This window comes from Triturus cristatus, chromosome 12, assembly GCF_964204655.1.
Source record: "Triturus cristatus chromosome 12, aTriCri1.1, whole genome shotgun sequence".
NCBI classification, from domain to species: domain Eukaryota; kingdom Metazoa; phylum Chordata; class Amphibia; order Caudata; family Salamandridae; genus Triturus; species Triturus cristatus.
In genome coordinates, this window is record NC_140595.1 from 33,943,046 (window position 1) to 33,958,048 (window position 15,003).

Sequence of the window (15,003 nt, forward strand, 5' to 3'; positions counted from 1 at the left end):
TCTGCTAGTGGCGTGTATCTGTTTGTAAGAGTAATGCCTGTGGTATCTGCATGATCCCCGCTATCTACCGTCGTTTTCTCTAGAGCTGCGGGTCCCCTTCCTTTGTTTCTCCCTGGTGGCAGCTCCTGTATTGGAGTGTCGGGTATATTTGATAAATCAGCTGTTATTAATTCTTGCGTAGGGAGGTGCTGGTTGTATGCACTACAACATTTCTATGATATACTTGTGCCTGTTGTTTGCGCACTGCCTGCCTTGCGTATTAAGATGTAATCATCTTTCTTGGTGATGCCTTTTGCTTTTCAACCTCCCCTTCAAGCATAATCTCTGCCTCTTCTATTAAGTTATCTATTTCGGCTATAGTGCAGTTTCCTCCCGCGCTTTGCTTTCGTTTGGGTGTTTTTCCTTTCCTGATGGGCGCCTCTGTGGCTTTCCGCTTTCCCATATCAAGCTATGTTGGCACCCACAGATTGCTACTTTCCACTCGATGTATGATCAGGGAAGATAGTCTAGCTTAGGGAACTAAACTATGAAAGAGAGATGGCAAAGCAATGGGAGGTAGGAATATGGAAGGAGAGAATACTACTGGTTGATTAACCGGCCTTTCACACTCGTCCCACTCAACCCAGTCCAACCCTTTGTGTTCTGTTCGTTTTCCTTGTATTAGCGCACGTGGCACAGTACCTCGAATTATGTCTTTACCCTGTCTGCAGCTTGAGCAGTATTGGTGCTAGCGGAGATAGCATGCTCGATGGCCCACCACTGCTAAGTCACGCTCCAAGTCCAATGGGTATGAAGGCCAAGAGAGGGGGCTCAACCCAGCCTCCTCCGGGCTTTCCCAGCCGTGGTGCGTGCACGCCCGCGCACGTCCCGTGCTGCGGGAGACCGGCAGCTTTTATGTGCGCCTCCTGGCAGCGTTAAGTGCGCCATCTGGTGCGTCGGTAGCTGGGGGCTGTGGTCCCCGGTTGCAGGATGCTGCAGCAAGTTGTGGCATTTGTGGCTCCCAGTGATGAAAATGGTGTCTTCCAACGTTAGGCAGATTGGACTTGGAAGGAAAAAAATAACTGTTTTGAAAATATACAATATAACTGCCTGAATGTCTGGAAAGACCTTTTGAAATGGTAGTGCTAGAAAGTAGAAATGGATGTATTGAGGGCCTTAAGCATTTCGCCTGCTACCATCTATAAAAAATTTTAATAAACCACCCCGCCCTGAAAATGTAGTTCTTGTACACTTTTAATAAAGAGCTTAAAGCCCTTCTCTTCTAACAACATTTCCAGATGTGATGATGGGCTGTAAAGTGAAGCTAAAGCGTTGGGTGAATTAGAATGCATATTCTGAAATGAGACCGTGCTGTTATATGGTGATGTCGCTTCTTGTTTATTGGCGAAGCGTTGAGCCTTGTCTTCAGAAATACCAATCACAACCAGTGATTGACGAGTCTTGGAAACTTCTAATTGCTAACTCCTGAACTCTGTACACAATACATAATTTACTATGTGTCTAGTGCTGAGTAATAGGGGGAGTACCTTCGGATTCCCAATCTGGGACCTATTTCTTGTCCAGATTTAGGAGGCCGACTTAGGGAAATATGTTGAACTTGTCCTGGTGTCATTTTCCGACACAGGACAAAATTCAGCCGTACCCACATGTTGTCTGTATTCCGTTTGGAGCAGCAACCTTTAGACAGTGAGGAGGCTTTCTGTTATTTCGATCCCAGCCGGGCCCAAAACTACGTGCTGATTCATAGTGCCACCAGTCCTGCTTTTGTTTAAGTATTACCCGGGCTGGGAGCTATCTGGAACCTATTGCCTAGATGCCAAAGCAATGGAAGGAAACAAAGACACACAGCTTATCACTTCACAAGTACTTTAGAGAAACTGTGACTTGGAAGGAGGTGTTTGAGTTTTTTTCAAACTCTCATGTAAGATGTGCAGGAACTGTGAGAATGTGGGAATTATCTGTGTGTATGAGTAATTACACTTATAATGATGTAAATGGCATCTACTCCTTTTTTAGGTCTCGCCTAGCGCAGCGCTCATGTGCTTCTCTAGTAGAGGGCCTCTTGGAATCACTTCAGACTTCCAAAAGGCTTCTCCCATGGCCTTGGGGTCTCGGGAGCGAGCAGCGGCACGCTTTGTGCCAGCTGCATTCCTCCCTGATCGTTATCTTGGCTTTCAAGGCTGTGCTTGTTCTCTGTCTGAAATGCCTATCGGGGTGAGGAATGACTTGCTTTCTTCTTTTAGCACTTTTGTGCTGATTGGACTCCCGCATTTTGCGCTGGTGTTTTGTGCCGCTTGTTATAAAAATAATAACTTTTTTTTTTCTCTTTTAACTCTCCATTTGGGAGTTCCTATTCTATACCTTTTTGTCTCCCTTCTGTGCTTAATTTACTGCCGGGCCCTTGGGTTTAGAAGTCCGATATTGCTCGGCTCCAAAGCAATCAGCCAACAGGACAGCCCTTGAGGGTAAGCCCCTGCTGCTAGATCGGTGTAAAACATGCAGGTGTCTGGTTTATATTATATCCAAACTCTGCTTTGATCTCTTTTAAGCGCATAGAGCTGCCAACACCGAGTCCCTTTCTTGTTTAGGCCCAGGTTCTAATCATTCTCGGCTTCCTTCCCGGTTGATTAATTTTCTGTACTTTAGTTTTAATACTCTATAAAATAGCACAACAGGGAAGCCCTTAATTATCGGCATGACCATTGGAATTTTGAGGTTTTGTTGCTGTGGGGTTTTCCACAAAAATATGGGTTTGTCACACGATCTATCGTCTGCTGCATGCATGTTCGGGGCTCTTACCCTAGCACCAGCCAGGAGTCGACCAATACAGACGCTTTTTAAGCGCCAAGATACCCTCCCTATGAGTTATAGAAATACACATAATATAATTTGCAGATATTAATTTTAAAAAACGTTTCTAGCTCAGAAGGCTCAAAAGTTACAAAAAACGCAGCAACACATGTTGCTGCTCAGCGGAAGGGTTGACAGGTCAAATTTCTATTACTTTTTGCTGCATTTAGGTGTCAATCTGGTTCTAGCGAGTTACAGCTTTTGGCCAAATAGTATTACCCCCTTATTTTGTCACTATTACACGTTAGCACTATCACAAAGTGTGCCGTTTTACACTGCCTTTTTTTTTGTTTATTTATTTAGCAATACTTGACATTACTACCTGGCATGTTTTACATAAGGCCAGTGGTGGTACGTAGCTATGTACAAACTAGTGTGGTATATACATCAGATGGTGACTGAGAGATTAAGCACAAACTGGTTGCCGCATCAGGAAGTGATGTTACAGGAGCTGTTTGTAATGCTTCGGAGAAGAAGAATTGCCCGGTCTGGTCATCTTAACCTCTCTAGAGCATTACCAGCAACGTTAGAAAGAGGAGGCAAGTCTCTTCAAGAATTTGAAGAATGTACTTTTATGTATGTATAAAATAACGCTCCCTCATAGCGCTGTACAAAACCCTTAAGTCACCCTGAATAATCACTAAAACGCCGCAGCACATCACACAACATCGCCCAGTGCATCATTCAGGGTGAGTTAAGGTTCTGTGTAGCGCTGGATACTCAATTATTTTACACGTTGTGCAGCTCTACATTAATTAACGGGGGTTATATGCGCACACTCGGGCGGTAGTAAATCTGCCTTGCATTCTTTTGAGGGGGTCGATTGATGCCAGCTTTTCACTTGATACGAAATTCCTTAAGCCCCCCTGAAATTCTCTGATGCCTCTCTAAGCATTTTACACCATGTCACGTCACAGTGTTGTTATCTTTGCATAACGCTTAAGCCACATTAATAGCGCGATCCTGAGACATTTTCTTTTCTTCTTCCTCTGAGTTAATTTTTCCTCGTACTTAAGTTGTTTTCTTTCTTCTATGTTTTCATTTATTTCATGCTTCCCTTCCATCTTTTCATTCCATTTCCTTTCACACAGTGCACACCGGTTCAGCTGAAGGGCCCAGTGGGGGTACGGGATTTCTCTGCTGCACATCATGCTCCCCTCACGCTATATCCATTTACTTGCGGAGCACAGTGGGATTGTGACGCGCCCATGGGAAGGTTGTGTTGCGTCTGAAGGGCCACGAGGCTTGTAGCCAAATTATGGGCGCTAGCTTTCATGTATTTTCTACTCATTTCCCCTTTCCTATAATTTAATTTATCTCCCTTTCACGCTTCCTCTTTCACCCTTCCTCTTTTTTCTCTGCTCCGCTGTTTATCTCTTTCCACTCTTCCTCTCACCATTTCCCCTTGTCTCATTGCTGCTCTTTTTTTGTATATCTCTGTATCTACTCTTCTGCCGTCTCTCTTTCTCTGTCTAGCCATCCCCTAGGCACTCATCCTCTATTTCCTTTCATCCCTCCTGTGGTCACTCTTTTTGTAACACGCACTATCTGTTCCCCTCTCTTAGTTTCACTCCTTCTCTCTCTCTTGCTTCATCTATCTCTTGCTCAAGCACACACACACACAATTGCTTTCCAAATATCTCTGGCTAAACACTTATAAGATCCCAAAGGCAAGACCTATTGGTTATGCCAATGCTTGGTTTTTTTACAGCACTAGTTAACCCAGTGTAGTGTGTCAGGCCGCTTTACATAAATCACACAAGTGTATAAATCAATGTAGAGGAAATATTACTCAACCCAATGAGGGTTGTAAGGTGTAGGAATCATATATCATCCGTACTTGCAGACATTATATGTTGAGTTAATGGTCGGGAGAAACACAAAGTCAGGATATAAAATGTAACACAATAATTGTGGTAGTCTGTACTTACAAGGCTTTATTACTTCCCACAGAAAACTCTTCTTTGTAATAATAACAATAGATTGAGAGGAAAAAACTAAAAGGATGTGAACCCAAGACTTACAGTTTGCTTGGAGCTCCTCAATGGTGATAAATAGAGCAGTGTGCTAGATTAGAAGTATTGCAAGCTATGAACTGGAAATAGCACAATAATGTCAGCAGCAGCGGCCCACTTGACTATCTACATAAAATACAAATCTGGCTTCTGTGTGTTACACAATGTGCTTTGCAGCAGGCAAGTGAACCCCATGTGCTACTTTATGCGTCAAAACTGCGACTGGACAAAACACAGAACTGTATTAACCGCTAGAGTTATCTTACCGCTATTATAATCCCTTTAGAATCTCTGGACACACAAAGATTTCTGCAGCAGGTGTCCCTGTAAGATATTTTTAAATGCAGCCAATTTAGTTAGAAGAGATTTACCGTCACATCTGTCCTTATTGCCAATTTATTTGCAGCAGTTTTTTTGCTTAAAATAAATGTGCCGGTTTTCTGACAGACTCTGCTTTTCAAGTTCCGCCCCTCGTGACTCCGCCTCCCTTATTTGGTTGCTGCAACTTGGCCCTCTGATGCAGCGTTTTGGGCCTCCCCTCTTACCATTTGTCCTCCGACCGACCTTTCATGCTCTGCCTGAGTAGTGACGGAGGTTAACATTACATACATCAATTTCGATTAACAGTGTACACAAAATAGGGAGCGGGAATCAGCGACTATAGTTAAGATTTATTCCCGCCTATACATGAGTAAATCTAAATCACATTCTGAGCTAAGAGGACGGTTCTGAAATCTAAAGAATTAAGGAAATTCAATAAGGGGAAAAAATAGAACAGGTCAGGAAAAACTAAGTAGGAAGGTGTCAGCATTGCAGAAGCTCGGTCAGGGAATGAGTGTAAGCTCAAGCCACACGTAGGAGAATCAAATGGGAACCTTATAGGTCTAAACCTCTCAAAGTTCGAAGGAAAACAAGTCTAAACTCAGACTGTGTAAACTACAGTTATTTCCCTCAGGATCCTGAGAGCAGCGCCCCTCTGTACGCGTCATCAGGGGTACTATTGTCCTCCTCCATTCTCACGTTGCAGACTGCAACATTCGCAAAAAAGCTCATACTTCACATGGGAACGACATTGTCTTCTCACACTCAGGTTAGGTTGTAACATTGCTGAATAGGCCTTTCAGTTAACGGTCCGACCCTCCATGTTCTTTCGTCCGGCTCTTCTTTGCAGGCTCTCGCCTATCACTCGTACAGAAATGTATCTGTTCTCAACTTACAATGCATGTGAATACCTGCAAAAAATGGCATGTTAGCAGAAAATGGAAAAGAGTATTTTATGCCGCAAGGTAAACAGGCCTACGAAAGACCACTTAAGGTATTAACTCAATTATGCACATTTAATAGGCGTGGGCACATTCAAACACAAATAAATGTAAAATGTCATTACATTAGACCAGAGGTCTTCAAACTTTTTTACTCTGAGCCCCCCCTAAGCAAAATGTTTTGAAGTCAGGCCCCCCTCCAAAACTTTATGACAAGGATTGGGGGAGCGGGAGGGACATGGCTGCGTGCAGGGAGCGGGGCTTATGAGATGATTTCAGGAATACTTTTTCTATAGCTTATGAACTGCACCAAATATGAGACTTATAAAACAGCAAATGCATCAAACAAAAACAGATATCCCAAACAAACTGCTCCACATAATTGGGGTGTTGTGAGCCTCTCACACTCTTTGACCCCAATGCAACTATACCTGCTGCACTAATAATAACTGCAGTCCTGGGTAGCAGGCTATCTCCTTTACCTCTTTTACCTCTTCCCCTCCATGATGGATCATCACCTCTGTCCTAATGCTTGAAAGGACAATAAGCTCTGATGCCCCTTTTTTTAAAGGTAGACAGTCATAATTGTGATGCAGTGGGCCCCCCCAAATCCCTGGGCCCCAGTCCTGCTGCATCTGCTCCTTTATGATAACCAGCAGTGGCCACTTACACACTTGACAGCAGTACCGGCTTCACTAACGAATGTCCCTTAAAAAAAAAAAAAACACTTATATTGTCCCCTTCTTTGGGGTATCTCGCTGAAGAAGCTGTCTCAGACCATAGCATTACTGCACTATTTTGCTATTTTTACACTTGTTAACCCCATCCTGGCTTTTATTGCCCCTCATAAGTACCACATTAACACCCACATATAGCAGTAAGCAACGGAAAGGTGACCAGTCAACCTTTAGAAAGGGCCTTCCACTGTGAGGTAATGTGATGCTGCATTTTTCAATCTGCAAATTATACAGCAGATGATGGATTGTGTGGCAAATGCGGGAAAACCATAACTATGCGCTGTGAGTGCAGGGTGAGAAAGAGGAGTGAGTTGTCTGAATGCAGGGTGAATTCCCAGACACTTGAAGTTAATCAGCATGTTATTGACGGGGCGTAGGGTTTCAGATATAAGTTAAACTATTGCTACTATGGAATTAAATCAGGGAATCGAGGGTGAAGGAAATAAATAATGTGCTGATCCTGCAACAAACTTCCAGTCTTATGTTTAGGGTTGCCAGCTCATTATTTTGATGTTGCAGACGGTACAAAAATAAACAGTCATCTAAAGCCCTATTTTCAGCACTTATCTGTGCGTACTTCGAATAGCAAATATAAAACACTTTTAAATGTGTTCTAGGGCTGCCTGAATGTTTCATGACTGAAAATAAAAGGAACAGACAGAAAGTCAAATTACAAATGAATACATACTTTTTTATTTAAGACCCTATTTAGTGTCAAAGCAAGGTCTTTGCAGGCTCTTTAGACATACATGGCTGGCCTTTTTTCTATTGGCAACCCTTTTTAGGTCTCGGCTCGAAGGCTGCGCTTGCGCAGTCTTGCTCCGAGATTTAATGTTGTGGAGTAGAGGGGCTTGCACCCGCCCCTCTTCTCCATTGGCTGGCCTCTTGAATGCTGGCCAGCCATTGGAGAAGAGCTTCGTCACTCCGAACAGGCCCCGTCCTTTTCGGATTCGGGGGCGTGTTTTTTTCAACTTTTCTGATTATCTCCTCCAGCCAATGGCAAGAGGAGAACACGCCCCCGAATCCGAAATCGCCGCTGCCTTTCGCCGAGGCATTTCTGCTTCGCCTCGGAGAAAGGCAGTGGTGTGCTTGTTGTCGTGGTTTCCAGCACCCTCACACGAATTGACTCCTATGAACTGCCGTGTGTACATTATTGTGTAAGGGCAAATATGCTGCTTTTGCACTAATTAACTGTTTAAAAATTTGAAAAACGATTTATATTTTGTTCCATTATACAAGCTTGGACAAATCAGTTATTCTCACTGTGCCGACAAAAAACGTGACTGTGTCCTTGTGTAATGTTAACTGGTGCTCGTGTAAAGCGCTCCAATAGCTACGGGTTGAATTTGCACAATATAAAACTGCAACAACACAAAATTGCATTACAATACAGACAAGTTCACTGAGCTGGCAGCCACACACTGTTAGCTGTCACTGGGGGAATGCCAAAATTATGTCTTAGTAATTTTAAAGAGCAAAAAAACAAGGAGTGGTTTGAAGGGGAGGGAGGGCTGAGATCAAAAACCGAAGCTCCGCCTTCACCACCAGCAGCGGTGTGCTGGTGGTGCCTGCGACCAACGCGCGTGGCGGTTATTCCTAAAGGGAGAACAGGGGGCTCGGCAAAGGAGGGAGGGCGCGTGCGCAGAGCACGTGAGGGAACCCAGACACAGACTGCAGCAGGACCTGCGCCCGGGCGCCCCCCACATTCAATACCTCGACCCCTTATCTTGGAGTCAACTTGCGTGCGTTTCTGGTGAGTTGAAATGCCGTGTTTGCTCAAAGAAAGTTCTGTGGGTTCGTTCATGTCTTCGCAGCTGGCTCCACAGTGTGCAACTTGCACCTCACAACCGTACTAAGCAAGCGTAGTGGGTTCATGCGCAGCAGAGACCTGGGATAAGGGACAGACTTCGCAAGTGGCCGCCCTCGAAAGTTTACAAAGTGAGGAACCCGTTCGCAGCTGCCATAGCAAATCACACCCCGCTCCGGTCACTGGAGAGAGCCGCGGTGGGCGGGGGGCTAAAACCAGCCCTGGGTGTCTTCGTACCAGCGCCACATTGTACTGAGCCCAGCCGTCTACAGGAGGACTGCGGGAGCAATAAAGTGTTTAAGTGTGTGTCATAAGGCTGTGTGTGTTCCCCCAGGGTTGTGTAAGCAGGGTGGACGGCCAACGACCGATCTATCCGTCCACCCCTAAAAGCAGCTCTCTGGTCTGCAGCCTGTGCCCCACTTGGGCTTTCCAACCCCGTTCCCGAGCTCAATTCAGTTTCCATTAATTCTTCTGATGAGCTCGAGAGAAAATTGTTATTTACAGTTCTAAGAATCCCTCACCTTGGCAGCAGCAGCTACAGGAAACAACGACTCTTATTATTCCAGTGGTCCCCTGACAAGGTGGTGGGTAAAGTAAATCATGGGCGACTTTCGCCTTTTGTTTTCTTTACCGAGGATAAAATCCAAGGTGGGTTTCACAAGTGTTGTCATATGTGTTCGTGACTGGCGGAATGCCAAAGCTTGGGCATAGGAGAGGAAGTCGCACCACTTCCCTCAGGAAAGGCAGTTTATCTTTTTGAGGGGCAGACATGGCTGCGATTTATCATTTCCTTGCCACACAGGCTGATTAGGAAGATTAGAAGGCACAGTGTGTGAGGGTGGCTGGACTGTTTCTTTAAATGTTTTAAAAACTAAAACATAAACAAAAATAATGTCATGAGCAATGCCAATAGCTCTAACTTTACCAATGCCGAGACCATTGCATTGTAAATGCTTGTCTATATTCCTTTTCATGAAATGCATTTTCACACTACAGCAGTATATGTAAAATACAAATGTAAGGAGGAATAGGCAGAGTCGGGGCCCAGGGGGTACTGGAAAAAGAAGAAAAAAAACAGCCTCCATAACCAGTTTCCAAAGGTATGCAAATGGTATTTAAAGACCTGTGAAAAACCAGGTGTGCAGGAGTCATAATAAAACTCCAGACACTGCCGAGCCGAGCCCCAAGCAGCCCACTCACTGACCTCTGGCCCCACCGCACTCTGCCGGCTTCCGAGTAAATGAAGACAGCCTGGAAATGCAGCAAACAAACATCGCAGCACTTACAGGCGTCTTCATTTACATGTCCTTGCAGAGGCCTTCGCGCCCCCCTGGGAACCCATCCACGCCCCCCCAGGGGGCCGCGCCCCACAGTTTGAAGAACTGTGCATTAGACTCATTACATATGGCATACAGTTGAATCTTAAATGTATACATCCAAATATGTCTAGGAACTACATTTTAAGGCCATGTATGAAACTTTAGTGTACACATTACATACATCTAATTTGTTTCTAATATATATTACGTTTTTTAATGTGACAATGGCTTCTAGTCAAACATCTAAACAGTAAATGTCATTTAATGTATTAAGTGTTTTACAACAACAAGCGATCCCCATTAATGGCCCGGGACCTTGGTTATCAATTATTTCAAAAGAACAGGGGTCCCTTCCTCTTAAAATATTGTTACTAAAATTTACATAGAAGTACAATGATATCTATGTTTTGATTGTCCAACTGGACATAATCATTCTAATGTAAAGAATTAATTAGAACAACATATAAGTGGGACATTTGACAAAAGGGAGAAGGACTCAGCCATTAAATGTGTAAGACATATAGCATTGTTTAGTAGTTAGACCAACAAATACGCATTCTGGCACCATAGCGCAATTTTGAAACAATAAGATTGTGTCAAGGTGCAAAGAGTCGACGACGTTCCAATCCACTTGTCAAAATACTGCGATCATCTTCAGGACAACATGGATAATGCCTGAGGTAATTGTTAATTGCAATAGTAGCCTGGAATGTTAATCCAGAACATCGAGCAGTACAGTGACCTAGAGGTAAAGCTGCCGGAGTGAATTCGGTGGTGTAAGAGTCCACATGGCGTTACAATTACGCCAATGTACAAGGATCAGCAGGCAGCCGTCCGAGCCAGGCGACTACCACGTGACCGGTCCTGGACCAGGAGCAATCGCTCAACCTTGACCTCATTGCGGTTATCCACATCGAATTCCTCTACGATATCGAATCATGAGCAGTTCAAATTGACTCTGTTCAACGCTCACTACCTGACCTCCGGGCTCCAGACGGCCACCCGCTATTCCTTTTACATTGGCGTAATTGTAACACTCTGCGGACTCTTATACTACCGAATTCACTCCAGAAGGTTTACCTCCAGGTCACTGTACCGCTTGACATACTGGATTAACATTCCAGGCTACTATTGCAATTAGCAATTACATTGGGCATTATCCTTGTTGTCCGGAATATGACCGCAGTATTTTGACAGGTGGATCGAAACTTTGTCGACTCTTTGCACCTTGACACAATCTTATTGTTTAACAAATTGCGCTATAGTGCCAGAATGCGTATTTGTTGGTCTAACTACTGAACCATGCTATAGGCTTTACTAATTTAATGCCCAAGTCCATCTCCTTTTTGTCCAATGTCCCACTTATGTGTTGTTCCAATTAATTCTCTATATTAAAATGATTATGTCCAGTTGGACAAACAAAAAATAGATATCATTGGACTTCCATGTAAATTACAGTAACTATATTTCAAGTAGAAGGGAGCGCTGTTCTTTTGACATATTTAATGTTTTAAGACACACATTCTGTAAATCGAATTTGGCTTTATAGTGAGTACATGTCTCCTAAGTAAGGATGGTTTATTAACCCCTTGAGTGCCCCGCCCTTTCCACGCCCTGTGCCGGGCGTTTCATTAGCGGGCGGGGCTCATGACAAGATAGTCTCGTCAAGGGCACAGCGCAACCGCGGCCCATGACGAGACCATCTCGTCATGGGCACTCAAGGGGTTAATAGCTCGTTGAATACAGTTAAGGCACACAGTCGGAGTAAATTCACCAATCCTGCATTAGATGTACTTTAGAAGTATTGTCAAGAGCAACACTTATGTTAATGTCTTTAGACCATACGGGAAACATGTGCTAAGTTCATGTCATGTATCTGAGACTTGTAAAGGTGTTGCCAAAATTGCCCTGCATCACCCCCAAATTATGTGCACCAAAATTCTTTTTTTTTTCCAGTTCCACCACTGTCTGCACCATATATGTATATACTCGTTGGTACTTTTTATTATTTTTCTGGTGGTCACAAATAGCATCTTGTTAATGAAATTCCCTGTGACTCAAAATGAGTCGTAATTTAAAAATTAGTTTCACTATTTATTTTCAATTTTAAACTCCTTTGGTCAATCTCCAGGAATAAAGACATGACAATTCTGTTCAGCAGCCGGAAGAGGCTCTCATAGACCCAGACCCACTTTTTGTTTTTAAAATGTAAAGAAATAATTACAGATGTGAAAATGTAGTGTTTGGCAACTGTGTTTGTGTGTAAAAATCTGTATAAAAAAAAAAGACAAAAGAGGAGGGCCTGGTTTATAAGCAATAAACTTCTATATGTTCACAGTGATTCAACAATTGGTTTCACCATTTTTGCCAGAGTCCTACTGGGTGTGCATTTAAGCAAGATTTGTTTACCTCAGGAGCAAAGTAGCATAAAACGAAATTGCCCTGAGTTTTTCTACCCTCAGTAGGGAGGTGCTTAATTTGTGACTCAACGCAAGAGACAGGAAATTCAGGAGGAGGATAAATATAGGAAAACAGTGAAATTGGAGAAAGCAGGGATGAAAAAGATCATGCAGGCATGAGTTAAATATACAGGAAGTGTAGGGGGTGGAAGAAAGAGGCATGAGGTGGAATCAAGACCAGGCACCCTCGGTGTTCATGAGATAAAAAGACAGGAAGTGTAGGGTGGTGGAAGAAAGAGGCATGAGGTGGAATCAAGACCAGGCAGCCTTGGTGTTCATGAGATAAAGAGACAGGAAGTGTAGGGGGTGGAAGAAAGAGGCATGAGGTGGAATCAAGACCAGGCAGCCTCTGCATTCATGAGGTAAAGAGACAGGAAGTGTAGAGGGTGGAAGAAAGAGGCATGAGGTGGAATCAAGACCAGGCAGCCTCAGTATTCATGAGATAAAGAGACAGATAGTGTAGGAGGTGGAATCAAGACCAGGCAGCCTTGGTGTTCATGAGATAAAGAGACAGAAAGTGTAGGGGGTGGAAGAAAGAGGCATGAGGTGGAATCAAGACCAGGCAGCCTCAGTATTCATGAGATAAAGAGACAGATAGTGTAGGAGGTGGAATCAAGACCAGGCAGCCTTGGTGTTCATGAGATAAAGAGACAGAAAGTGTAGGGGGTGGAAGAAAGAGGCATGAGGTGGAATCAAGACCAGGGAGCCTCGGTGTTCATGAGATAAAGAGACAGATAGCGTAGGGGGTGGAATCAAGACCAGGCATCCTCAATATTCATGAGATAAAGAGACAGGAAGTGTAGAGGGTGGAAGAAAGAGGCATGAGGTGGAATCAAGACCAGGCAACCTCGGTATTCATGAGATAAAGAGACAGATAGTGTAGGGGGTGGAATCAAGACCAGGCATCCTCAATATTCATGAGATAAAGAGACAGGAAGTGTAGAGGGTGGAAGAAATAGGCATGAGGTGGAATCTAGGCCAAGCAGCCTCTATATTCATGAGATAAAGAAACAAGAAATGTATGGGGTGGAAGAAAGAGGCAGGGAGTGCAAACAAGAACACTAGATCCTGGGTCTCCTACACACCTGGAATCCAGCATCGTAGGAGGTGGGGTGCTATGAAAACTCTTTTGTGGAGCTCGAGCAGTGTGAAGACACGAGCACCAGTTGGGTTACACACCGACACATTTATTTTTGTTTGGCACGGGGAGATTAGTGGTTTGCCCAGAATCACAGGATGTTGAGCGTCTCTGCCGAGACTCGTACCCGGTTCCCCATCTTCAAGGTCCACCGCTGTAGCCACGAGGCCACTCTGGCTCCTGCTTTACTGTTATTCCAAACTTAGGGTCCCAGGCTCCGGGCCCCTCTCCTTCCAGGGCAGTCCCGGTGAGCTGCGCGCAGATCCCTGGATCCCGGGCTCTCGAGGAAGAAGCCAGCCCGGCCGGTGCTGCCTTGTGACTCAACCTTTGCACCTGTGCGCCCTCCCACCGGTCCCTGGGCAGGTAGAGGGAAGGGAGCGCTGCCTCGCCCTTTCAGTCCCCGCCAGAGCCGCCGGAGAGCACAGCTTCCCTCCGAGGGGCCGCAGCCTCCCAAGGGCCCCGTCATGACTCGCCCCCAGAGGTACCTGGCGGCCCTGGGCCTGCTGATGGGGTCGCTGTTCTGCATCGCCTTCTTCCAGCGCTGGGTACCGCTCACCCTGGACCTGTACGCAGTGATGCCGGCGCGCACCCACCGCCTCCAGCACAAAAGTAAGACCCGGGGGGGGCAAACTAAGTCCCGAAACTTTACGCAGAGATGTTAGGGTGTCCAGGGCCAGACTGGCGAGGAGGTGTGACCCCAGCCCCGGGTTATAATCCTTAATTCAGAAATAGCCCTCCTGTGGCCAGCTTTGTAAGCAAACGTAACACCACTTCTGCCCTAAATGCGTGACTGGGATGATGTAAAAAGCGCCGTTCTGTCTTAGTTAGGGGTCTGCATCACACATGTTCTGGGACTAGTTTAATCAGCGCCACCTGAAACACCCCACCCCCTCCCTTTCATTTACAGCTCTTCGGAGCAAATGCGAGTACGTAGACTGCTCATTAACACGTTGCATCCTGGGAGTTGTAGTTCTACGCTTGTGTTAGTGGAGTACGAAACACACCCACCCCTGAATGGGATAAAAAAAAAATCACATGGCTGGTAGATATCGGAACATGCCTGTGCCAAAAAGTACTCGAACAACGGGGAAGTTGTGTCCGTTTTTGTAAAGTTTCTTTAACTTTGTCACCAAGTGTTCTGGCTTCTATGCGGCAGCAGGCTGGCAACGTTCACAATCTGTGTTGCGATCCCATTATCCACCCTCACGGAATTACCATCGGAAACCGGTCTCGAGTGCTTCACGGTAGCGTCCATGGCTGCCCTTCTAGATACGTGATGTGGCGCCTTCATTCCATGCGTTGGAGCCAGGAGACTTGACTTTCAATCCCGGCTCCCCCACCTGTCAGAACCGTGTGATCTTGGACAGAGCAGATTCCCTCCAGTTGCTTTTGCTCCCTTGGCTGCCAAAATCTGTA

The 15,003-nt window shown here is 45.1% G+C and overlaps 1 protein-coding gene across 1 annotated transcript in view; it reads left to right on the forward strand.

The window, feature by feature from the left end:
* The first annotated feature begins 13,964 nt into the window (after positions 1-13,964).
* LOC146772320 (beta-1,4-galactosyltransferase 1-like) overlaps positions 13,965-15,003 on the forward strand; it is a 163,719-nt gene continuing 162,680 nt past the window's right edge. Inside the window, exon 1 of the mRNA XM_085636990.1 lies at positions 13,965-14,196. Within this exon, the coding sequence (XP_085493116.1) occupies positions 14,052-14,196 (145 nt within the window). The 5' untranslated portion in view covers positions 13,965-14,051. The remainder of the gene's footprint in view (positions 14,197-15,003) is intronic.